This window comes from Monodelphis domestica, chromosome 1 (genome assembly GCF_027887165.1).
Source record: "Monodelphis domestica isolate mMonDom1 chromosome 1, mMonDom1.pri, whole genome shotgun sequence".
In the NCBI taxonomy this organism is placed as follows: domain Eukaryota; kingdom Metazoa; phylum Chordata; class Mammalia; order Didelphimorphia; family Didelphidae; genus Monodelphis; species Monodelphis domestica.
The window spans coordinates 464,870,221-464,896,272 of record NC_077227.1 but is presented as its reverse complement, the minus strand read 5'-3'; the positions used below and the strand labels follow the sequence as shown (position 1 = coordinate 464,896,272).

Genomic DNA, 26,052 nt, shown 5'->3' with positions numbered 1-26,052 from the left:
TTCCTTGTCTGTAAAATGAAGGTAATAAAAGTTGTCCTCCCTACTCCTCAGGGCTATTGTGAGGAAAATGCTTTGAAAATCTTATAGGACCACACAAATATGAACTACTATTATTTTTTTCATGAAAAATTATATTTAATTCATGTTGCTTTGAAAAAACAGAAATTAGGTGAGTGAAAAACCCAAGGGGACAAATACAACTAGGGAGTACCCAGTCTCCCCAAAGTTCTCAGCTTTCATAATAGTCTAGAGACAGGAGGGGGACAAGAGCTCTCCATCATCTACTGTATAACTTAGAGAAAAGGCTACAACTCAATTCTTGAAGATGTATGGCAGAAGGGATGGGATGAGGAACGTGGGCTATTGGCATGTCCATTGCCTGCATGGTATTAGGTGCTGAGAGAGATGTAAAATTTAAATAGGAAAAAGGCTTTGCCTTTAAGAAGCTTTAAGTCAGATAATACCTAATAATAAATGAAATAGGTGCCTCAGAAAGATGTAAAAAAAAAATTCTTTGTGAGATTCATGGGGGGAAAAAGGCTGTTACTAAGGCTCAGGGAAAGCTTCATGGAGTGGATGGTATTTGGGCATTGATAGTCAATTAGGTGGCATAGTGGATAGAGTGCTGGGTCTGGAGTCAAGAAAGACCATCTTCTTATGTTCAAATCTGGTCTCAGCACTTACTAGCTGTGTATCCTGGCCAAGTCACTTAACTCTGTTTGCCTCAGTTTCCTCATCTGTAAAATGAGCTGGAGAAGGAAATAGCAAACCACTAGTATCTTTACCAAGAAAACCCTAGTCTTTAGGAGTGGGACAAGATTGAACAACAACTAAGGTAACTACCAAAAATTTTTGAGCAGAGGAATGGCATGACTAAATAATAATTATATCTAGTAGCAAACTGTACAAATTTCAAAGTGTATAAAGTGCTTTAAATTTGATCTCCATTTTGCCTTTCTTTGTATCCCCAGCACTTAGTATAGGGCCTGGCACATAGTAGGTGCTCAATAAATGCTTGTTGATTTGATCCTCACAACCCCTTGAAATAGTTGCCATTGTTATTCACATTTTACAGATGAAGAAACTAAGGCTGATATAGGATAAATAACTTACTGAGGATCGATCACACAGCTACTATGTGACATTTCAAGTTTTCTTTTTCTAAATCAAATACAGTACTCTATCCATTGAACTGCCTACTTCGTAAATCTATGGATAAGATAGATTATTATCCCTTTATGGTAAAAATCAAACTTTTTTGATTATCAGTTACAGACATCAGGCACAGAGTCTGTGTTTGATTTTTCTTGAAAAGAGCTATTAATAAAATGAAAAAAAAAATCATTTCCCTTGGAAATGTGAGTTCAGCTAACCTTAGAACAAATAATAATGGGGCAACTGGGTAGCTCAGTAGATTGAGAGCCAGACCTGGAGACAGGAGGTCCTGGGTTCATATCTAGCCTCAGACACTTCCTAGCTGTGCCTGGGCAAGTCACATAATCTGCATTGCTTAACCTTTACTGCTTTTCTGCCTTAGGCTGAAGGTAAGGGTTTAAAAAAAACAAATTAAAAAAAAGAACAAATAATAACCATGAGCATTCATGTAGCACTTAAAGATTTGCAAAGCATTTTACAAATATTTTCTCATTTTATCTTCAAAATAAGTAGGTGATTTTATTAATCCTATTTTATTGATGAGGATACTGAGGCAGTCAGGGATTAAGTGATTTGTCCTGGGATATGCCTCTAGTAAGTATCTGAGGCTGGATTTGAACTCTATAAGTAAATATCAACTAGTAGTAGAGAAAAAGCATCTCAGAATCAAGCTGAGAATTCAGAAACACAAACTTGGAATGATGTTCACTAAGAACAAATCCCCCATACACATACATACACACACATAAGTACAGTTAGGTGGTTCATTGGAGAACCAGACCTGGAGGGCAAGAGGTCCTGGGTTCAAATTTGACCTTAGACATTTCTTAGCAATGTGACCCTGGGCAAATCACTTCACCTCCATTACTTAGCCTTTATAGTTCTTCTGCCTTGGAAGCAATATTTAGTATCTATTATAAGATAGGAGATAAGAGTTAAAAAAAAATAAGGAACAAACCTCACCTCTAGGAAAATGCATTTGGAAGCAATAACTGACATTTATATATAACACTTCCAGACTTAGAAAGAACTTTATTTAGTTTATCTTTTTTGATCTCCAAAGCTTTCTGAGATAAATACTAAAAGTGTTAGTATTTCCCCAGCCCTCCTTAATCTAGTTCCTTTATTCTAAGACCACCCCCAATTTATCTGGTAAATATATCTTTGTCAGAATTATTTGCCTGTGATCTCCCCCTTTAGGCTGTGAGCAGCTTGAGCGCTAGGACTGGTTTTTTGCCTATCTTTCTATCTCTAGGGGTTAGCACAGTTAACCGCATAAAGTAAATGTTTAATAAATGATTATTTTTAAGCACCTAATTAATCAATCAAATTAATTTAAATAAACACTTTTAATAACATATAATAAATTTAATTGGTTCAATTAATTTAAAAGTGTTTAATAAATGCTAATTGATTGACTAGATTACCTTGGGAAAATCACAGAAGTATTAAAGTAGTCAGAAAAACCAAGTCTTTAATCAGGAGAGAGATAGGTCCAATAATTGGCCACTACACAGAGCCCAGCATCAAGGATTACACAGGGTCTATACCCTGGGGACTCTGGGAACATATCCCTGGGAGAAGGCACCACACTAGATGCTTTCTCCAAAGAACAATAGAACTTGGGAAACATACTTTTTGGGGAAACAAGGGACATGGAAGTATGATTGATAGACATAACCATAGTTACAAGGAAATGAGAATCTCAGATTATACTGACAGGACACAAATGGGCTTGGGAAAGAAACCATAGCCACAGAGTCTGGGGCATCAGGGAGTGGCCTAATTACAATAGATACTAAAAGGATGGTCCCTACCCAGATGCTGGTCCTCTTGGGAACCTATTCCTTGATTCAATGAGGGAAACCTCCCAAGACCAAAAGGGAACTCAGCATTTGCTTAGATCTGCTATTTCCACCCACCTAGGGCCATCAAGTCCTTAAGGTCTATTATTCAATCTGAAATGGCTAAATCAGAAAAATCTCCCTTGGGGAGAATTCTCAATGGAACAGGGGCAAACTTGGGGTCTCTAGATTTCAATTTGACACTCCCCCCCTTGTGGGCAAAGGCTGAATGCCATTGACCACACAAAAGGACAAAAGGATGTAGTCTAATTGTGTTTGACCCTGGAAAAACATGGGGCATAAGTATAGACAAATGGCTGTTTGGGGGCACTCCCCAAATGTCAGGTGCATTGACAGGAGACCAGAAGGCAGGCACTCTGCCTCTAGCAAAGTTCTAACAAACAAAATATTACCCCCACTTCCCCAAAGTCTTTCAAATTGGTGGGTCCTGATGAAGACTTCAATGTCCTCTTTTTATCTAGAAGTCACTCTGGTCCTTGGAACAGCTTAATTGCTAAAAGAGCAAACAGGTGAAGTTTATAAAAATATTCTTCAATAGGAATTGATTTGACTTAGTATGTTTGGTCACTCTTACTTATAATCTTTTTAGTAAAAATATTTATACCCAATACAAATGTACATCATCTATATACTTGATTAGAAAAAGATTGTCTTATTCTACCAAGGTAATCTTATAGAAAAAGCAACACTAAAAATAGTTGTAAACTAAACTATAGAAATATAAAAGCAAAAATAAAATTCATATCATAGGTTTATAAAGGCTTGTGAATCTGAAAATGGCCTTTTTCTCTGGGAATAAAATAAAAATATGAGCTAACACTAAGTAAAATTCTAATTAAATATCCTATTACAAAAACTATGTCTGCATGATAATTTCAGCTTCAAAACAATTTTAGAAGTCTCAAATTTTAGAAGTCTCAAAATTAAAATACTTCTAACTTTCCATAATTTCAACAATCTCACACTCCTCTCGTTGAGGTTGAGATACAGGGGATTAAAAAAACCTGTTTTTATTCACTTTTACCTACTTATTTAACAACTATAACCATGCTTAAATGGCTTAGATATTTTATTCCCATTAATTATTGTTTTAATTTCTTTAACTCTTGTATACTTCCAGGAAACATTAGGAATAAAATACCATGAAATAATGTTGCAGCTGAATCACAGCCAAAGCAAAAAGCCAGTAGATAAAAATTACTGTGGAAATAATTTTCTTTCTGTGGCAATCTAGGGGTCCGTCCATCGGCCCCTCTGAGGATCCAAGGTCCCTCTGCCCAGATGTGACTTCACAGTTGGAATAAGGAGATGAGACACACCATGCATTCAACTCACATATGCAGACATCATACACAGTGCTCTGCCATAGTATTGTGGTTTGTTTATTATATAGGTTTTTTTGGTACATGCTTCTTTGACATACAATCAATCTTCTACTTATGTGACATTCTATGATTTAATTGGATATTATCAAATCACCTAAACAACACTCTTGTGATGTTTCTACAACAAAGAATTCTATGATCATTTACTAGGTTTCTACAACACTCTGTGATAGTGTAGACTCTCGGTGACCGAGAATGACAATTGTCTTTGTGCATTTTCATCTATTGATGTACCCTCATGGGGCTTTGAAGTCCAAAGACTGAGGCGCAAAGTTTGATTTTGTTTTCTTTGATTTTGACCGCTTAAAGGGATGACCCGCCAGCTGGGGTGTGCTGACCGGGTGTTTGTAGGGCAGGCAATGTTTGGGACACCTTTTCTAGTCCCCTCCCTTGATTAGGGTGAGCAGTGCTGTCCTAGAGAGGGCTGCTCAGTCGCCCAGGATGCTGCTGAACGTCCCTGCTGCCCTACAGGGCCGAGAGACCACTGGTCCGTGGGCCGCCTATGTGCAGGATCTTGACTACAACTGCCAGTGGTCACCTCCACCTGTTGCGTCGCCACTCCCCCATCGCTGCAGGTCTTGAAGAGGGTGTACAGGGTTAGGATAGATGAGTGTGCACAAAGACACTTGTGCATGAAGATTTAAGTGGAAAAGTCGATGCACAGAGACAGTCCCACTCTCTCGGCGTTGGAAGCCTGGGTCCAGTGGCATGAAAAGTCATTACATCTGGAGACTTCCTCAGCTGCATTGGATGGTCGTGTTGTCCTTTGTGCCCCAACATGCCCTAAGCACTCCACAGTGCTTTGCTGCATCGCCATCTCAGCCGTTGAACCTTCTTATTGGTTTCTTCCGTCTGTTCCGCCAAAGCAGTCTTCACATGCTGGGTGAGCAAAGTCCTGGTTCACTTTGGGTCGATGACCCGATGGCTACCCTCACAAGGTTTAGCCGGCCTGTCAAAGCTGTTGCCAGGGTGTGGCCGCTGCCACATGCTAGCAGCTACTGGGAGCCACAAGTGAGAGCTGGGTGTCAGGTGGGGGTCAGAGGCTGGAGAGCTGCCCTAGGAGGGCACAACAAGCCCTCCATACCAGAGATACTACCCCTCCCTGAGCACCCCATATGATTAATGTGAATAAAGTCATTTGTAGGTTAGTATCCCTTGACCTGCTGAGAGGATCATTGTGCTTTTGGTCAGCTTTCACTATCCATCATAATTGCTTGCGAGATGCAGAACAAAACATCTTTGTATCTAGGTGTGAGGACTTAAAGCAGACCACTTTTGGGGTTTTCCTCAATTTACAAGTTCTGTTTTTTTGTGTTACTTTGAAGTGCCTAGCAATGCTTCTTGGCTTCTGTTCCAACAAATTCACTGGAGTGTGGTAACAGTAGGAAAAGATTCATTATAGTACTCAAGCTTTTGGTTGGTGTTTATTGTAGGGCTTTGGAGTGTGTCTTGTGCTTGAGAAAGGAGGGGTCATGGGCAGTAATCTTTGGACTTTAATTCTGTAAATGCAATCTTTTTGGGGTAATAACCTAGGGGGCTTAAAGTAGGGTATATATTTATTGATCCTATAAGTATTTGCTCTCATATTATTTCTCCTGTGTTGGCGAGAGAATAATAATCATAACAAGTCTATTAGTGTGGAAAATTTGGGGAGAGAAATCACAGAGGGGGATCAGTGGGAGGCCCTCATTCTGGGGTCTGCTTTGTTGACCTTCCTTCCTTGGACCATGACCTTGTCAACTGGTTGGGGTATGATGGCCTCCGGAATGGCAATATCATGGAATCTCCTGGGTTAATTGAGTTCTAGTCTTACTAAATTAATTTTGTACACAATTTTCAATTTCCCAAGTATTTATTGGCAAAAAAGGCTAAACTTACTACTGAACTTAGGCCTAGTCTACAGGTGATTTTATATAATTTCTAGGCACAATTCCTAACCTTGAAGCCTCAAAATGTATAAAGTTTAATGATACTGAGAAGCAATTTGGTGTTTTATCTGAACCTTGTATATCAAAAATGTTGCTTAGTATTTACTATTTGCATGTATTGTTCCCCCCTTTTTGACACTGACATCTACTAGGATTTTCTTTGGACCTGAATTTTTCCTAATAATACCTCTGTCTAAAGCTTCAGGAAAAGGGCACTTCTTTATCTGCTTAACTATTTGAAATGGCTAAAATTTCTATCTATCTGCTTCTTCAGTTCGTATATTTCAGTATTTGCCTATCTAAGACTTCCTATATCATATGATTACAGAAAACTTGCCATAACAGGAGAAAAGAGGGAAGGTGTTAAAATGAGGGAGAAATACTACCCTAATTTGTAATGTTAATGCCATGTGCAAGTTGGCAATGATGCATAGCTATATGTAGAACCTGCCAGGTATAACAGAAATTTCTAGGGAAATCCTTCCCATGACCTGGGACTATACCTGCAATTTACACCAGTCATACTCAGGACTGATTGTACACTGACCAGTTTTTTAATGGCATTCCTTCCAATTACTTTCCTCTACAATTCAATTGTAAATGGAAATTCTCTCTAATTGTTAAGAATAACCTATCTCCTGTTCTTAATTATTTCCATAAAATTATCAGGCTCCATTCATTTTTCCTAAATTCTTTTAATATCACCTTGGGACATTTACATTCTGCAATTCTACATATTTACTGAACATATATGTTATGCCCCCTTAGAAAAGCACTCTGGAATCTCTTGCTGCAAAATTTCAGATTAACAGATATTACATTAAATTTTCCTACTCTAGTTAGATTAAAAACTAGCTCTTTCCTTTCTACCTCTCTAGTTAAAAAGGACCGAATTTCCACGGGAATTAAAATGACAAATTTTGAACCTGCTTCAGAAAAACTAAAAGGCAATGAAAACAATAAGAAATGGAATACCCATTCAGTTCAGTAGTCCTTGAAGGCTTGAAGTAGAAGCAATATCTATGTAGAGATCTCTTGGGGGATTTATTCAGATTCCTTGTCTTCAAAATTTTGTCTAGGTTTTGGCCACCTAAGAAGTGTCTGGGATAATTGTTAGGATTCCAGGGGTTCTGAATGAATTCTCTTTCAACAAGAAATCTAGCAAAAATATCATTAACAGATTTTGATAAATTCACCCACACTCCAGACTGGGTTGGTAAACGGTAGGGTGTCCCTAGAAAATTCTCTGGTAGAAAAATTCTTTTCTAATAGCAGTCTGTGCCAATGGTTATCTATCAGAGAAAAATAATACTAAAAAGTAGATGCTAATTTGGGCCAGTCTTCCAGACTTAAAAAGTAAGGGCAATCTACTGCAAAAAAGCATTCATCAGGTCTTACTAGTCTTTAAAAAAACCAAAAACTTATTCATGTAATGGTTGCACTCTGGAAATTTACCTAAAAATTCTAAAAATTAGGGTGCAGTTCAAGGCCTTTTTTTCTTCTCAAAAAGTAAGATCCATGAAGATTTCTCACCAAACACAAAATTTAGAATTATTAAGGAAAAACTTGGGATTACCTTTAAGTCAGAATATAGTATTTAAATCACAATAGCTATCCATCCCAACTTATTTTTTCTTTTTTCCTTCTTACTCTAGTTTCACTTGTGGCTACAAAAACTGCATTTCCCTCAGCTATTCCCTTAACCTCCTTTGATCTAAGGCTGAAGCCTCTTCTAAGAGGAATTTGCTTGTTCAATTTAAAATGCTCAGGGTTTTCTTACCATTAAACACCAAAAAGCCTTTTCCCAAATAGTTCTTGTCCATTTACAACAACACAATAACTAGTCAGGTCTGCAGTTTACCAAACTGAAATGAACTTTGTTTACTCCAGAACACACACGTTAATCAGAAAAACCTTGTTCTTTAGACATAACAAATAATAGTTTAACAAAAATGTGAAATTATAGCACTCAAATGAAGAAGTCAATACCTAGAATAAAATGCATCTCATTACTAACATTATTAAAAATTAGCTGCTGTTGATATGCAATATTTTTCAAGTTAGCCATGCCAAAACTGGAGAGAAAAGATTAGAATTTAAAATTATGAATCCTGGAAATTCTTTGCCTCCTGCTGAATATTCCCATATCCAGATCACCAGTTCCTGTATTTTTAGCTTTGGGAGGAATTAACTGTGTCACAACTTTAGACATTATTAGCTAAGTGTTAAATTGCAAGCATTTAAGATTATTAGAGAAGCCTCTACCTAAGAAATACATTACAGATACAATATAGACAAAACTCCACAGAAAATTGAGAAGAAATCCAGAATTAAAGTTCTCAAGCTTCTATAAGTAGATTTTCCACAAAGATTTACAACCATTTAAATCTTAAACTATGGCATTTTGTGACACGAAGAAACCTTCTCTATTTTAATTGATTCAAAGCTATTGCCCAGAATTTAAGATTAAGCCCTTGGATTTAATAACCTTGGCTACTGTAAAAAATAGACTCGAATACAGGACTACAATCCCCATGAGCCTTTGCTCGACTTCCCCAGAATGCCTTGTAATCTCACCTGGGCCGAGATCGAGAAGGTATTTAAGTTGATAAAAAGGCTTTGGAGGGTCTTTTTGGACTTCCGTTTTGGAGCAGACACAGCTCTTTCCATAATGTAGGTGAGGTCTAGGCCTCTGGCCTAGACACGTGTTTTTTCTTATCCTGTATTTTCTTTTAATCCTTAACTTTAATAAACCTCTAAAAAATATAATACTCCTTGCAGAGAGAAACTAATTTCTGCCTCAGATGCCTCAGTCTCCTCATCTTCCCATCTCCCCTAAATTTTAATCTTTACACTACAACACTCTAGCTCAGCTTCCCATTCAAAGTTTTCAGCCAACTATTCACACAGATACTTTCTCAGTGCTATTTCATCTCTCATCTGAACTACACCATCCCCGCTCTTGCCTCCAGTAGGGACACTACTTCACTCACATTTGCATATACAACACACACATACCAAACCAAAAACATAGCCAGGTATGGGCTGGACACCATAATCCCCCTGGTACCTTATCCATACTTTGTGGACATAACTTCTACCACAGTGGTCCGATTAGGGGAGCTGCCTGCATGCCCCATATAAATATGGTTGCCCATTTTACCTCCTGATTAAAAAGTGGTTTACATTCCCAAAACACAGGAGATGAAGTTCTTTGTTCAAGTGTACACTTACCCAGCCAACCTGCTAACTGAATTCCTGACTCAAACATCAACAGGTTCCGTGGGTACCACATGTCTGGAGTCTGTTAGCAGGTGGCTTAGGTGGACACAACTTTGGATCTTGCTGGGACCTCCATATGTTAACTTGTGAAAAACACAAAACTATTAAAGTAGTCAGAGAAACCAAGTCTTTAATCAGGAGAGGGATAGGTTCAATAACTGGCCACTACCCAGAGCCTAGCACCAAGGACAACACAGAGCCTATACCCTGGGGACTCTGGGAACATATCCCTGGGAGAAGACACCACACTAGATGCTTTCTCCAAAGAACAATAGAATTTGGGAAACTTATATACCTTTTGGGGAACTTAGGGACATGGAAGTATGATTGATAGACATAACCATAGTTACAAGGAAATGAGAATCTCAAACTATATTGACAGGCCACAAATAGGCTTGGGAAAGAAACCACAGCCAGAGGCTAGGGCATCAGGGAGTGGCCTAATTACAATAGATACTAAAAGGATGGTCCCTACCCAGATGCTGGTCCTCTTGGGAACCTATCTCTTGATTCAATGGGGGAAACCTCCCAAGACCAGCATTTGCTTAGTTCTGCTACTTCCACCCTACCTAGGGTCATTAAATCCTTAAGGTTTATTATTCAATCTGAATGACTAAACCAGAAACCTCCTTTGGGGAGAATTCTCAAAGGAACAGGGGCAACTTAGGGGTCTCCAAATTTCAAGTTGTCAATTGTTATAATCTTTACAGATGAATCAACTGAGTCTCAGAAATAACCTTTCTGCATTAATCTTTTTTTTTTTGAAAACTTTATTCAATTAGTTAATTTAGAATATTTTCCATGGTTATAAGAATCATGTTCTTTCCCTCCTCTCCCCCCAACCCTGTCCCATAACTGAGGAGTGTTCCACTAGGTTTTACCTGTGTTGTTGATCAAGATCTATTTCCATATTATTGATATTTCTGCATTACCTTTCTGTAACTTGCACACTTACGATCACATGGCCAGTAAGTGTCAGAGGTGGGATATGAACTCAAGTCTTTTGGACTCCAGCTTCAGAACTCAACCCACATACAGCATACTGTCCTTCTGTGAATTTTATAGCTCTATTTGGGGGGGTAGGTGTGATATGAAGAAATCTAACTATTCTCCATGTCCAGAATGCTTGTTCTCTCTCCTCTCTTCCATCTTCTTGGTTTCTCTAAATTCCTTCAAAACTTAGTACAAATCCTACCTTCTCATGGAGACCTTTCCTGATCTCCCCAATTGCTAGGGTCTTCCTCTTGATATTACCTTCCTTCTACTCTGTATATACATATCTTGCATACATCTAACTATTTTCTCATTGGTCTCCATGAGAATATCTGCTTCTTTGAGGACAAGGACAGTGTTTTTGTCTTTCTTTGTATCTCTAGACCCTGGCAAAGTGCTTGTAGTTAAGGGCTTAATAAATGCTCTTTTTGGTCTCAGATCAAAACAGGAAAACTGAGAAAGGCCTTGTTCTTTTATCTTCAGACCTTAAGGTTCTTCCACAGTAATTTTATCACAGATAGACAAGTCTGGACCCTCTTTATACACCCTCACTCACCCAGAGCAGCCTCAGAGCATCAAAAGGACTTCATATACATATGAAAAGCCTGGAATGTGGCTAGGTGGGGGGGAAACAATAACCATGCCCCCCTGGACTTCATTTTGTTCTCTGGTTTGCAATCTTTTCATTCCCCTCCCCCCCTTCATTTGCATAGGAGAAAGAGCAAAAGAGTCTTAGAAAAGAGAAAGTTAGCTTTCCCAGAATTTAGGGAACCCTTGGCAATCTTTTTTTTTTGTCCCAGGCTTTTCCATTTTCAGAATGTTTTTAAATGCATAACAAGTTACACAGAGTTAAAAGGAAGCCAATTATTTTGAAATACAGTCATCAAAATATTAAAAAAACACATAAAAAAACCTCATGGACTCCAGGTTAAAACTCTCTGCTAAATAGATGTGAATGAGAGTTTAATAGCAAGAAGAAATTAAGCATCAAGTTATATGGGCTTTTGTGCCTTCACTCCCATAATTTGTATTTACATTGTATATATTTGTATTTATACACTTTATACTTATGCTGCATATGGATGGTCTTGCCTCCCTTATTAGAATAGAAATTCCTGGAGGATAAGGATTGCTTCATTCTTTGTACTTGTACTCTTAAGAGTTTAGTCAGTGCTTGGCACAAAGAACTGGTTTAATAAATGCTTTTTGGATGATCAGTGGAGATAGTCAGATAGTATGTGGCCCTTCAAATCCAAGAAATAGAGTTCAAAAAGCAGATTTAAGATTGAGCATCCCTTGGGAGACCTTGGTATCTGGGGCAAGGAATAGCCTTCTGGAGTGAGAACAACCTTTCTGGCAAGCCAAAGATATGAGGAAACACCATTTTATGGGGAGAATCAGGGGATCATGAACTCATGAACTCAGAACTGGAAGCGGCAAAACCATTGGAAGTTTTTTCCTAGTCCATTGATTGGATTGTTAAACTTTTGTCTTTATAAAAGAACTATAGCAGGAAGAGCCAAGATGTAGCAGGAAGAAATACAATTGAGTTCTATTCCACAATATCTCCAGGAAAGTTTAGAAAACACTACAGACTGAGACTGACTGGATTCAGTAAAAAAAAAAAAATCCAGCAAATCATTTTTGTAGCTCAGGTCAGCAAGGGAAGACAGATATGGGTAGTTTGTATGCATTGAGGATAAAGGAATGGCCAAGGGGAGTAAGCTAGTAGGAGAGATGAGCACCAGGAAAAGAAGAGATCCAAGATTTAGCAGAGAGGCCTGAACTTGTGTAGGGTAGAGGGATAGATGCCAACTGGCAGATCTGTTACTCATTACCCATGTCTATTTTTTTTAAATCCTTACCTTCTGTCTTAGAATCAATACCATGTCTTGTTTCCAAGGCAGAAGAATGGTAAGAGCTAGGCAATGGGGGTTAAATGACTTGCTCAGGGTCACACAGCTAGGAAGTATCCAAGGCCAGATTTGAAAGTAGGACCTCCTGCCTCTAGGCCTGGCTCTCAATCCACTGAGTTACCCAGCTGTCCCCTCATTACCCATTTCTGAGCTATTCTTAAGATCCTGGAATAACATAATACTCAGTATCCCAAGAACATAACATCAGAACCCCGGAAGATACAAACTCAGCCCATAAATTTCATTCAGAAGTTTGCAGAGGTCAGTCTTAACATAAATCCCAAAGGTAGGAAGTAACCTGGAAGAATTAGGAAACAAAAAAAGAATCCTACACAAAAATCTATTTTGGCAACAGGGATACTCAAGACAAACTCAGAAGAGAATGACTCCAAAACAGCTACAAGCAAAGTTTTGTAGAAACACATAGCCTGAGCACAAATTTAACTTGAATTCTTCAAGAAGAAGAGTTAATAAAAGAAAGAGTTTAAAATGGCTTTATAAATGAAATGAGAATACTATAGGAAATGATTAGAAAAGAAAGTGTTATAGAAGAAAAAATTGGAAAGATAATTATGTTTGGCACAAGACATACAAAACCAAATGCAAGCAATAAACTCTCTAATAATCGGAATGGACTAAACAGAACCTAATGACTCCATGAGACAAGAAGAAATATTAAATCAAAGTTAAAAAAATGTAAAAGTATCACATAGTAAAAACAACAGACTTAGAAAACAGATTGAAGAGAGATAATTTTAAAAATCACTGGACTACCTAAACATCATGTCAGAAAGAAGAGCCTATGATCATATTTTAAGAAATTATGAAAGAAAACTCTTCAGATTTCTTAGAACCAGAGAGCAAAGTAGAAATAGACTCCACTGGTCATTTCCCAAAATGAAACCCACCCAAATGAAAACTCCCATGAACATTATAGTCAAAATGTAGAGCTGCCAGGTCAAAGAAAAAATACTGCAGGTAGCCATAAAGAAAGAATTCAGTTATTCAGGAGCAATAATCAGGATCACACATGATTTGGTAATCATCACTATAAAGAAGCAAAGAGCTTGTAATATTGTTAGTGTCAGTGAAAGATAAAGGCTTATAGCCAAGAATAACTTATCCAGAAAAAAGCAAGTATAATCCTACAGGGGGAAAATGGATATTAAATCAAACAGAGGGCTTTCAAATATTCCTATTAAAAAGGCCAGAGTTGAGTAGGAAATCTAAAGTCAAATGCAAAATACAAGAGAAATATTAAAAAAGTAAACATGATCTAATAATCATTAGAGACTAAATTTAGATAAGCTGTTTACATTCTAATATGAGGAAATGATACATATGTCCCTTCCAAACCCTATCATCATTAGGGGTCAAAGAAAGTTGATTAAACAAAGGTCCTCAAAGATCTTCTGTTGTGCTTTGATGATCTTAAAAAAAGAATGGAGTTGGAGGGAAAAGGCAGAGGTATGGATCTAGAGGTATGGATTATGAGAGTTGTTAAATTTTCAGTGTAAGCAGCTACACTTTGGAAGTAGGTAAATGTTACACATCAGGGTTTGATTTTTTGTTTTGTTCATTTCCAGAATTAAGAAAGTGATGCTGAAATGCCAATAATTTTGATTAATTCATGGTAATAATTCCTATTAAAAGTGTGTTGTGGTTTTCCTGATTTCCGGGTAAACATGGCGGCACTCTAGATGCAGGACTCTTACTCTCCTCAGCACCCACTGATATAGACTACCTCAAAAGACCAAAAAATCAAAATTTATAAGAATGAAGGGACTCTACAGTAAGGTGCAGCATTGAAGGTACATGGGATTTGGGCATTTCCACACTATAAGGGGGTGAAAAAGCTCCCACCAAAATGTGAGCTGATCTACCCTTCCCCACCCACCTACTGAGCCAGAGTCAGAGCCAGGGCGGCAGAATCAGTGAGTGAGTGTGGGCCACTTCTAGAGTGAGTGATGGGCACCTCTAGGTTCTTGGCAGCTGACTAAGACCACCAAAGACCTACCCCTGAGACCAGCTAGATCTGAAACCCCAGCAGGCTAAAGAGTGCAGACTGTGGGTGCTCGCAGGAAGATAGCACAGAAAAGGATAGCAAACAGAAGCTGCAGAGATTTGAAAGCTTGCCTCAAGCAAAATCCTTGCTCCTTAACTCCATACGTAGAAAGCCTGCCCATCTCACTCAGATTTCTTACTAAAAAGGGAAGGAAAAACCTCCACAGTGATGGCAAATAGTGCCCAGGAATAACAACCTCCCTCCACCAAGAAAACCAAGAAGAAGGGATTGAACCTGGAAAATTTTTACAGAGGAAAAACCCAGGCTACAGAGGAAATAGAAGAGGAAATTCAAATAAATGCATCAAAACCTTCCCCAAAAAGTGGAAATTGTCCACGAGCTCTTGAAGAATTTAAATTGGAGCTTATCAAAAAGATGGAAACCTTATGGCAAGAAAAGTGGGAAATAGTTCAAAGAGAAAATAACAGTTTAAAGGACAAGAACTCCCAATTGGAGAAATAGCTGGAAGCCATGAAAAGCAGGATAGACCAAACTGAAAAGGAAAACCAGTCTTTAGAATCCAGAATTAGGCAATTGGAAGACAATGATCTTGCAAAGCAGCAAGAATAATAAAGCAAAGTAAAAAGACTGACAAAATAGAAGAAAACAACACATCTCATTGAGAAGATGGCAGATCAGGAAAACTAGAGCAAGGAGAGACAATTTGAGAATCATGGTCTGCCTGAAAAGTCAGAAATAAACAGAAATCTCTATGTCATACTACAAGAAATCATCCAAGAAAACTGCCTTGATGTTCTTGAACAAGGGGGGAAAATAGGCATTGAAACAGTTTATAGAACACCTTCTACACTAAATCCTCAAAAGACAACTCCTAGGACTGTAATTGCCAAATTCAAGAACTTTCAAGCTAAGGAGAAAATTCTACAAAAAGCTAAAAAGAGACAATTTAGATGTCAAGGAGCACCAATCAGGATTATACAAGATCTGGCAGCTTCCACACTAAAGGATCACAAGGCTTAGAATATGATATTCAGAAAGGCAAGAGAATTGGGTCTTCAACTAAGGATCACATATCCATCAAAACTGACTATAAAACATATACAAAACTATAAAACAAAAACCAGGGGAAAGTATGGGCATTCAACAAAATAGAAAATTTCCAAGTATTTGTAAAGAAAAGACCAGAACTAAGTGGAAAGTTTGATATCCAAACACAAAGATCAAGAGAAACATGAAAAGGTAAATAAGAAAGAGAGGGGAAAGGGAAAAATGTTTTTTATTCAAACTTTCTTCTTTAAGGGCTACAATAAGATCAAATTATTTATATTAATATATGGGGGAAATGTTATTTGTAATGCTCAAAAATTATATTCACTATTATAGTAATTAGAAGAATCATTCACAGGAAGAGATTGGGGTAATAAGTGGTATAAGATGACATGCAAAAAAAGAAAAAGGGAGGGGGGGAATCAAAGATGACACCAAGAGATACTTGAAGAAATAAAATAAATAGGATAATCTTTATCACACAAAGATATGCATGGGAAGGGGAGGGGAATAATAGTCTTATAAGAAGGAGAGGAAGAGAGTGCTAATAGGTAATACTTAAACCTTACTCTCAGTGAAATCAATTCTGAGAGGGAAGAGCATCTAGATCCATTGGGGTCTTGAATTCTGTCTTATCCTACAGGGAAAGTGAGAAAGGAAAGCTAAGGGGGAGGAGGGGGTGTAAAAAATATTATTATTTAAATTACAAAGTTTAAATTCCTTTTAGAAGAATTTTAGGTAAAGAAAGATGATACCTCTCTGAATCCAGAAACTGAACTATTGGAGAAGACACCATGAAGAAGCCTCCAGACCACAAGCTGCACAAAAATGAACTTTGGGTGTGGTTGATTGAACATTTATTTGTGTGTATACTTTTATGCCAAAGGAGACTGCCCCCTAACTGATTTTTGTCAATGCGTCCAGCAGTTATTGGTTTTGTTCTTTTTTTTTCTCTTATCCTCAAATTATTGTAATCTTTAAATTGATTATGTTTTTATGATCCTTTGGAGAAGTCCTCCCCAGAGGATCAAACAGGGGATGTAAAAATAGACTCGAATCCAGGATTTCAATCCCCAGAAGCCCTTGCTGCACTTTCCCAGAATGCCCTCTAATCTCACTGAATTCTCACCTGGGCCAAGAGCGAGATGGGGTATTTAAACCTGGTTGTGAATAGGCTTGGCCTCTCTTTTGGACTTCCATTTTGGAGCAGATGCGTCTCTTTCACGATGAGAGGTTATCCTTGTCTAGGCCTCTCTGGCCTAGACATGTGCTTTCTTATTCTGTATTTTCTTTAATCCTTAACCTTTAATAAACCTCATAAAAATAATACTCCTTACAGAGAGAAACTAATTTCTATCTTGTCTAAGTCTCCCCCTAAATTTTAATCTTTACAGGGGGAGGGAGTACAAAAAGGGAGGGAAAGAGTGGGGAGAGGGAATTTAACAGACCCTAAAAAACAAGAAGGGAACAAAAAGGGAGGGGCCAGAAAGGGAAGCATATTAAGGGAGGGGATTACGGGGATTGATTAAAAGCAAACCACTGATTTAAAAGGATATAGCAAAAGAAGAAAGGACAAAACTAGGAGAGGACATAAAAATGCTGGGGAATACACAAGTGACAATCATAACTTTGAAGGTGAATGGGATGAACTTACCCATAAAATGAAAACAAATGGGAGAGTGGATTAGAATCCAAAATCCTACCATATGTTGTTTACAAGAAACACACCTGAGGTGGGTAGACACTCACAAGTCTAGAATTAAAGGTTGGAGCAAAACCTATTGGGCCTCAACTGATAGAAAGAAGGTAGGAGTTGCAATCATGATATCTGACAAAGCCAAAGTAAAAATAGATCTGATTAAAAAGGATAGGGAAGGTGAATGGATCCTCATAAAAGGGAGTATAGACAATGAGGAAATATCAATAATCAACATGTATGCACCAAATGGTATAGCATCCAAATTTCTAAAGGAGAAACTAGTGGGACTGAAGGAGGAAATAGATAGTAAAACTATACTACTGGGGGACCTAAACCTACCACTATCAAATTTAGATAAATCAAATCAAAAAAGAAATAAGAGGTAAGAGATGTGAATGAAATCCTAGAAAAATTAGAGTTAATAGATATATGGAGAAAAATATATAGGGACAAAAAAGAATACACCTTCTTTTCAGCACCACATGGCACATTCACAAAGATTGACCATGTACTAGGTCATAATAACATGGCAAACAAATGCAGAAAAACAGAAATAATAAATGTAACCTGTTCAGATCATAACACAATAAAAATAATAATTAGTAAGGGTATATGGAGAGCCAAATCAAAAGTTAATTGGAAATTAAATAATATGATTCTCCAAAATTGGTTAGTTAGAGAACAAATCATAGGAACAATTGAAATTTTCATTGAAGAAAATGACAATGATGAGATATCTTTTCAAAATATATGGGATGCAGCCAAAGCAGTACTCAGTGGGAAATTTATATCCTTGAGTTCATATATTAACAAATTAGGGAGGGCAGAGGTCAATGAATTGGACATGCAAATCAAAAAACTTGAAAGTGAACAAATTAAAAATCCCCAGAAGAAAACTAAATTAGAGATCCTAAAAATTAAGGGAGAAATTAATAAAATCAAAAGTGAAAGAACTATTGAATAAATAAGACTAGAAGCTGGTATTTTGATAAAACAAACAAAACAAAGTACTGGTCAATCTAATAAAAAAAAGTAAAGAATAAAACCAAATTAAAAGTATCATAGATGAAAAAGGAGACCTCACCTCCAATGAAGAGGAAATTAAGGCAATCATTAAAAACTCTTTTGCCCAATTATATGGCAATAAATATGCCAATCTAGGTGGTATGGATGAATATTTACAAAAATATAAATTGCCTAGATTAAGAGAAGAAGAAATAGAATTTTTAAATAATCCCATATCAGAAAAAGATATTGAACAAACCATCAAAGAACTCCCTAAGAAAAAATCCCCAGGGCCTAATGGATTCACAAGTGAATTCTATCAAACATTCAAAGAACAGTTAATCCCAATACTATACAAACTCTTTGACATAATAAGCAAAGAGGGAATTCCACCAAATTCCTTTTATGACACAAATATGGCACTGATTCCAAAGCCAGGCAGGTCTAAAATGGAGAAATAAAACTATAGACCAATTTCCTTAATGAACATAGATGCACAAATCTTAAATAGGATACTAGCAAAAAGACTCCAGCAAGTCATCATGAGGGTTATTCACTATGATCAGGTGGGATTTATATCAGGAATGCAAGGATGGTTCAATATTAGGAAAACCATCCACATAATTGACCCTATCAGCAAGCAAACCAAACAAAAAGTACATGATTATCTCAATAGACGCAGAAAAAGCCTTTGACAAAATACAACATTCATTCCCATTGAAAATACTAAAAAGTATAGGAATAGAAGGGTCTTTCCTAAAAATAATAAACAATATTTATCTAAAACTATCAGCCAACATCATCTGCAATGGGGATAAATACATTCCCAATAAGATCAGGAGTGAAACAAGGATTCCCATTATCACTGCTATTATTTAACATTGTACTAGAAACACTAGCAGTAGCAATTTAAGAAGAAAAAGAAATTGAAGGTATTAAAATAGGCAAGGAGGAGACCAAGCTATCATTCTTTGCAGATGATATGATGGTCTACTTAAAGAATCCTAGAGAATCAACTAAAAAGCTAGTGGAAGTAATCAACAACTTCTATATATCTGCAACACATCTCAGCAGCAAGAATTAGAAAGAGAAATTCCATTTAAAATCATCCTAAACAATATAAAATACTTAGGAATCTATCTGTGGAGACTAACAAAGTTACTTTGGAAGAACAAAAGATCAAGGATATCCAGGGAAATAATGAAAAAAAATGAAGGAAGGTGGCTTTGGACTACCAGATCTCAAACTATACTATAAAGCAGTGGTCATCTAAACAATATGGTACTGGCTAAGAGACAGAAAGGAGGATCAGTGGAATAGACTTGGGGTAAGTGACCTCAGCAAGACAGTCTATGATAAACCCAAAGATCCCAGCTTTTGGGCCCAAAATTCACTATTTGATAAAAAAAAAAAACTGCTGGGAAAATTGGAAGACAGTTGTGAGAGAGATTAGGTTTAGATCAACATCTCACACCCTACACCAAGATAAACTTAGAATGGGTGAATGACTTGAACATAAAGAAGGAAACTATAAGTAAATTAGGTAAACACTGAATAGTATACATGTCAGACCTTTGGGAAAGGAAAGATTTTAAGACCAAGAAAGACTTGGAAAAAAAAATCAGAAAGTGTAAAATAAATAATTTTGATTATATCAAATTAAAAAGTTATTGTTCAAACAAAACCAATGTAACCAAAATTAGAAGGGAAGTAACAAATTGGGAAACAATCTTCATAACAAAAACCTCTGACAAAGGTCTAATTACTCAAATTTACAAAGAGCTAAATCAATTGTACAAAAAATCAAGCCATTCTCCAATTGATAAATGTGCAAGAGACATGAATAGGTAATTTTCAGTTAAAGAAATCAAAATCATTAATAATCACATGAAAAAGTGTTTTAAATCTCTTGTAATCAGAGAGATGCAAATCAAAACAACTCTGAGGTATCACCTTACACCTAGCAGATTGGCTAACATGACAGCAGAGGAAAGCAGTGAATGCTGGAGGGGATGTGGCAAAGTTGGGACATTAATACATTGCTGGTGGAGTTGTGAATTGATCCAACCATTCTGGAGGGCAATTTGGAACTATGCCCAAAGGGCACTAAAAGACTGTCTGCCCTTTGATCCAGCCATAGCATTGCTGGGTTTGTACCCCAAAGGGATCATAAGGAAAAATACTTGTACAAGAATATTCATAGCTGCACTCTTTGTGGTGGCCAAAAATTGGAAAACGAGGGGATGCTCTTCAATTGGGGAATGACTGAACAAATTGTGGTATATGTTGGTGATGGAATACTATTGTGCTCAAAGAAATAATAAACTGGTGGAATTCCATGGGAACTGGAACAACTTCCAGGAATTTATGCAGAGTGAAAGGAGCAGAATCAGGAGAACATTGTACACAGAGACTAATACACTGTGGTACAATCGAATGTAATGAACTTCCCCATTAGTGGCAAAACATTGATCCTGAACAACTTGGAGGGATTCAAGAGAAAGAACACTATCCACATCCACAGGAAAAACTGGGAGTAGAAACACAGAAGAAAAACAACTGCTTGACTACATGGGTCAAGGGGGATATGATCAGGGACATAGACTCTAAATGAACATCCTAATGCAAACATCAACAATATGGAAATAGGTTCTGATCAAGGTCACATGTAATATCCAGTGGAATTGTGTGTCGGCTTCGGGAAGGGAAGGGGCAGGGGAAGGAGGAATAGAATATGATTTTATAACCAAGGAATAATTTTTGAAATTGACCAAATTTTAAAAAAAAAGTGTGTTGTGTATACTTTTTTTTTTAGTGAACCATTGTTCTTCATTTATTAGTCATTTCACAGAGAGGGAAAAGTGAAAAGAAAGGATGGGAAACATTTTCTCATATAATCAAGATGCTCAAGGAAGAAGGGGTAGGGAGTGGTGGGCAACACTTAAACCTCATTCTCATGTGAAATGGAAGAACATTCATGCATACAGAGTTTGGTAGGGAAATACATTTTGCTCAATAGGGAAAACAGGAGGGAAAAGGGAGAATGGAGAGGAGGCAATAAAAGGTAGAGTAAGAGAGAGATTCACTTTAAGCAAGATAATCCTTAAGTATCAGTATATGGTGGTACAGCTAGATGGCTCAGTAGATTGAGAGCCAGACTTAAAGACTGAAGGTGCTGGGTTCAAATTTGACCTCAGCTACTTCCTAGCTATGTGACCCTGGGCAACTCACTTAATCCCCATTGCCTATCCCTTACCACTCTTCTGCCTTGGAAACCACAAGACAGTATTGACTCTAAGATGTAAGCCAAGTATTTCTTTTTTTAAACCCTTACCTTCTGACTTGGAGTCAATTGACTCCAAGGCGGAAGAGTGGTAAGGGCTAGGCAATGGGGGTCAAGTGGCTTGCCCAGGGTCACACAGCTAGGAAGTGGCTGAAGCTAGATTTGAACCTAGGACCTCCCGTCTCTAGGCCTGGTTCTCAATCCACTGAGCTACCCAGCTGCCCCCAACCAAGTATTTTTTTAATAGTATAAATGTACAATTAATCAATAAACATTTGGGAAATGCCTATTATGTGCCAGGCATTGTACTAAGCACTAAAACTACAAAGAGAGGCAATAGACAGTCCCTACCCTCAAGGAACTTATATAAAAATATAGGAGTTCTTTTTGTGGTGGCAAAGACTTGGAAACTCAGGGTATATCCATCAAGTAGGTAATGACTGAATAAGGAATGATATATAAAAGTGATGGGATACTATTGTGTTGTAAGAAATGATGATAGTGATGGTAATAGAGAAACCTGGGAAGACTCATATAAGCTGATGCAGGGTGAAGTGAGCAGCACCAGGAGAACAATGTATCTAATGACAACAATATTGTAAAGACAACCAATTTTGAAAGACTTAGGAATTCTGACACCTGTAGCCCCCAGTAGTGAGAGTAGGCCCCAGTAAACCATCAGCTAGCTAAAGCCAGGCACGTGTGATCTCACCCAAAGCATCTGATAAGTTCTTGGCTGTCCCTGGTTCTTGTTCTATCCACTGAAGCCAAATATTTCCCTTAGAATCTAGACTAGATGGTTACACATTGAAATATTGAATTATTTTCTTATAGAAAATTCTGTCTAAGTTATGGTGAAGTAAACTGTCATTGTACTAAGATTGTAAATCATTGCTAACCATTGACTATGTAAAAAGTTTACCTAATCCTTTAGTCTATGTTATTCTCTATAAAATATAGCTATGATCAATAAACCTTACCTCTGATTGCTGTTAGCTTCATTGGCCCTCCTGATGGGTGTCATTTTTCTCCCCAAGCCTCATTCTCTTTACCCCTCCGGACCCCGAATGTTTGTCAGTCACATGTCACTGACCAACACAATGACTAACCACATTCTAGAAGACTCATGATGTAACACACTGCCCACCTTCCAATAAAGGGGTGAAGAATTCAGAGTACAGTTTGAGAAGGTTTGGGTTTTTTTTTTTTTTCTGGACATGGCCAATGTGGGAATTTGTTTTGCTTGACTATACATATTTGTGCCGGGCTTTTCTTTTCTTTCTTTCTTAATGTTGGAGAGGGCATTGAAGAGGAAATGGGAGGAAGAGGATGATTTTTTAAATAAAAAAAAACAGAAAAAGAATTGTAGCAGAAGTCCTAGTCTTTAAGCTAAAGGAGTAATGGCAGAACCACTTTCCCTATCACAAAGAGATATCAAGAATCTTTGCCCTGGGGAATATGGAAATAGATATTGCTTGAAAGCACTGGCAAAACTTGTAACACATTTATTGCCTGGGGAGAGAGGAGGCAGAAGCCAAGGAGAAAATCTGAATTGCAAAATATCAGAAAACAATTATAAAAAAAATGTTTCTACATGTAATTAAAAAAAAAAAAGAAAGTCAAAAAAGAACCTTATGCCCAGGGAATCTTGTTTGACAGCAACCGTGGAACTTTTGGAATAGCTCTGAATAATATCCATGTGTGACCAACAGGAAGCAATGCCTAACAGATTGGTTGGTCAAAGACAATAGGTTGAGTAGAGATGACAGGTTGGGGTGACTATAGATCTAGTAGAGATGAAGGGTTGGGGAATGCTATGTGTTTTGTAGAGATGCCCCTGCTAGGCAAGACCAGCAGGGAGCAAAACTGGAGGAAGCAATATAGGAAGAAGGCGAGATTTTGGCAGTGTCACAGACCCCTCTACAAGGTTGTCCTGGCCACATTTGTTCCTCATGTATGTCACTCATCGTGTGCTTCCTGTATCCCAGCCTGTGTGTCCCTGTCCACTTCTTCTGTGTATCTATTCTTCCCCCTGATGATTATGTTTACTTATTGAAGAGAATGTCCTAAGTTTATAGAGAAAATGTTTTATTGCGACTCCCCTTGCTATGTTATTTTCATTAAAGGCCTTTACTTTGAGTTGGGTCCTCTGGCTGACTAGTAAAGGTATGGTTTCGGGCTGCTATGGATCTACAGAATTCTGTGACCCCCAAAGTAGCCCTGGCCAGAAGTTTCTCTGTGCACTTAGGGTAGGGGGTGGTGCTTTAGCATGCTAAATCTTAATACATGTCCACAAAGAAGGGGAGATTCTACCTGGAGGTGAGGTTTTCTCGGGAAACCAAGGAAGGAGAAGTAGAACCAGTTAAGTGGTTCCAATAGGTACAGGTTGCTTGGCTTCTTATTCTAGCTCTATTGTGGCCCTGTGCTCATGTATCAATCCCTTTCCTGTTTACAGCTCATTTTTCTCATCTGTGGACCTGGAATTCTACTTTTAATGTGCCCAAAGCCAAAGGGAGCAGCTTGGATAAAGACCAGAGTGGATAAGAACTTAGATGAAAGAACTAGGTGTCCCCTAGTGAAGGAGCTCCTATCTCAGGCCATAGCCGTACCTTCCAGATTGGCCAGCAAAGTCTTGGAATCACTGATGGTTGTTCTGGCTTTAGCAATAGATGAGGTAGCCAGGGTGAGGGCAGTCTTAGCCCCCTCTCGCAGCTGTGGAGAGAAAAGGGAAGGGGTAAGAACGTTTCACGGAACCACATCTCAGAGAATCGTTGTCTAATATAAGAACACAGGCAGGGAGAGAACCAAGAGGAACTTCAGAGCCTCTCCTGGAAAGAGGCCAAATGTGTCATGGAAAAACTCAAAGGCTCTGTAAAAGACAGGAAAACATAATGGCCAATCTCAGTTCCAGAGGATTCTTTTTCCTCTCTTTGGAGATAGGGAGATGGTAGCCTGTGGGTGAGGAATGAGGGAGGCATATCTTGTGTGTGTGTGTGCATGCATGTGCATGCATGTGCATATGTGCATGCATGTACGTGTGTGTGCATTTGTGAATGTGAGTTTGTTCCTCTTCCCTTAATTTTTTTTTTATTACAAAGGAAGACTCTATAGAAGGTGTAGGGATATTGTAAAATGACAACAATGTGAAAACAATCTATTGGTTAAAAACATTATCAGTGTGGGCAGCTGGGTGGCTCAGTGTATTGAGAGCCAGGCCTAGAGACAGGAGGTCCTAGGTTCAAATCTGGCCTCAGACACTTCCTAGCTGGGTGACCCTGGGCAACCCCCATTGCCTAACCCTTACCACTCTTCTGCCTTGGAACCAATACGTAGTATTGATTCTGAGATGGAAGGTAAGGGTTAAAAAAAAATTGCCCCCTCCCCAAAGAAGGAGTCATGGAATCAGGCAACCTTGATTCTAGTACTTGTTCTAACACTAATTCCCTATGTGATCCTGGGCAAGTCATTTCCCCACAGTGAGCCCAAGTTTCTTCCACTGTAAAATAAGAGGGTTGAATCAGAGGCTCTCTAAGGTCCTCTCTACTGTGACATTTTGTATTCTTTCAATTTTAAATTAAAAACATTTTTTAACTTTAACTTTTTAATGATTCTGTAAAATTAATGACTCTCAGGGCAGCTAGGTAGTACAGTGGATAGAGTGCTGGACACAGAGTTGGAAGGACCCAGGTCTTTGGGCAAGTCACTTAACTTAGATAGCCTAGCTCTTGCCACACTTCTATCTTAGAATTGATACTAAGACAGAAGGTAAGGGTTTATTAAAAAACAAACAAACCCCCAAAACTTCCTGGAAGAGCTGAGAAAGAATACCACGCCGTTCCAGCTCCTTTCCCCTGAGTGATGTGAGGTCCTTCTGTCTTCCAGGGCCAGGGAAAATGGGGTGGAAAGGAACTCACTTGCTCAAAGGGCTGGATCTTCTGAAGCTCTTCCTGGGAAGTGGCCAAGAGATCCTGGGCTGCTTCGGTGAACATACTCTCTTGAGCAGTCAGTGTCTTCTCCACATCCTGTAGTTTCCTGTCCAGGTCCCTGGTAAGGTGTGTGGGAGGCTGAAGGAAGATGCAGAGACAAGAACACAGATCCTTGGCAACGATCTCCAAGGAAGGGGAAGAGTAAGAATAAGGAAAACCAAGGAAGGAGAAGTAGAACCAGTTAAGTGGTTCCACTAGGTACAGGTTGCTTGGCTTCTTATTCTAGCTCTATTGTGGCCCTATGCTCATGTATCAGTCCCTTTGAAGAAGAGTTCCTTTGACTGGTGACTTGGGGAGCTGAGGGGAGAATCCTTTAAGGCTGAGAATTAACTTTTTGACTCCTGATCTAGCATTTAATCCAGAGCCTCCCTCCAAATTCCAAGAAAAATTCAGGTGGAGTTGTGACAAACTTTGGCCACCTTCTGCTTTTAGGTAGGTCCTTGCGTAATTCCTCTTTAAAAGGAGACAATATCTGACCCCCA

The 26,052-nt window shown here is 38.2% G+C and overlaps 1 protein-coding gene across 3 annotated transcripts in view; it reads right to left on the bottom strand.

Annotated features, from left to right (window-relative positions):
• Positions 1-26,052, bottom strand: part of LAMC3 (laminin subunit gamma 3) — a 121,378-nt gene that overhangs the window by 7,322 nt on the left and 88,004 nt on the right. For all 3 annotated transcript variants that reach the window (XR_008915345.1, XM_056812569.1, XM_056812571.1), the window contains 2 exons: positions 25,499-25,648; positions 24,194-24,296 (listed from right to left, as the gene is read on the bottom strand). Coding sequence is in view for 2 of the 3 variants with exons in the window: in XM_056812569.1 (XP_056668547.1) it covers positions 24,194-24,296; positions 25,499-25,648 (253 nt within the window). In the remaining variant the exon portion in view is untranslated. The remainder of the gene's footprint in view (positions 1-24,193; positions 24,297-25,498; positions 25,649-26,052) is intronic.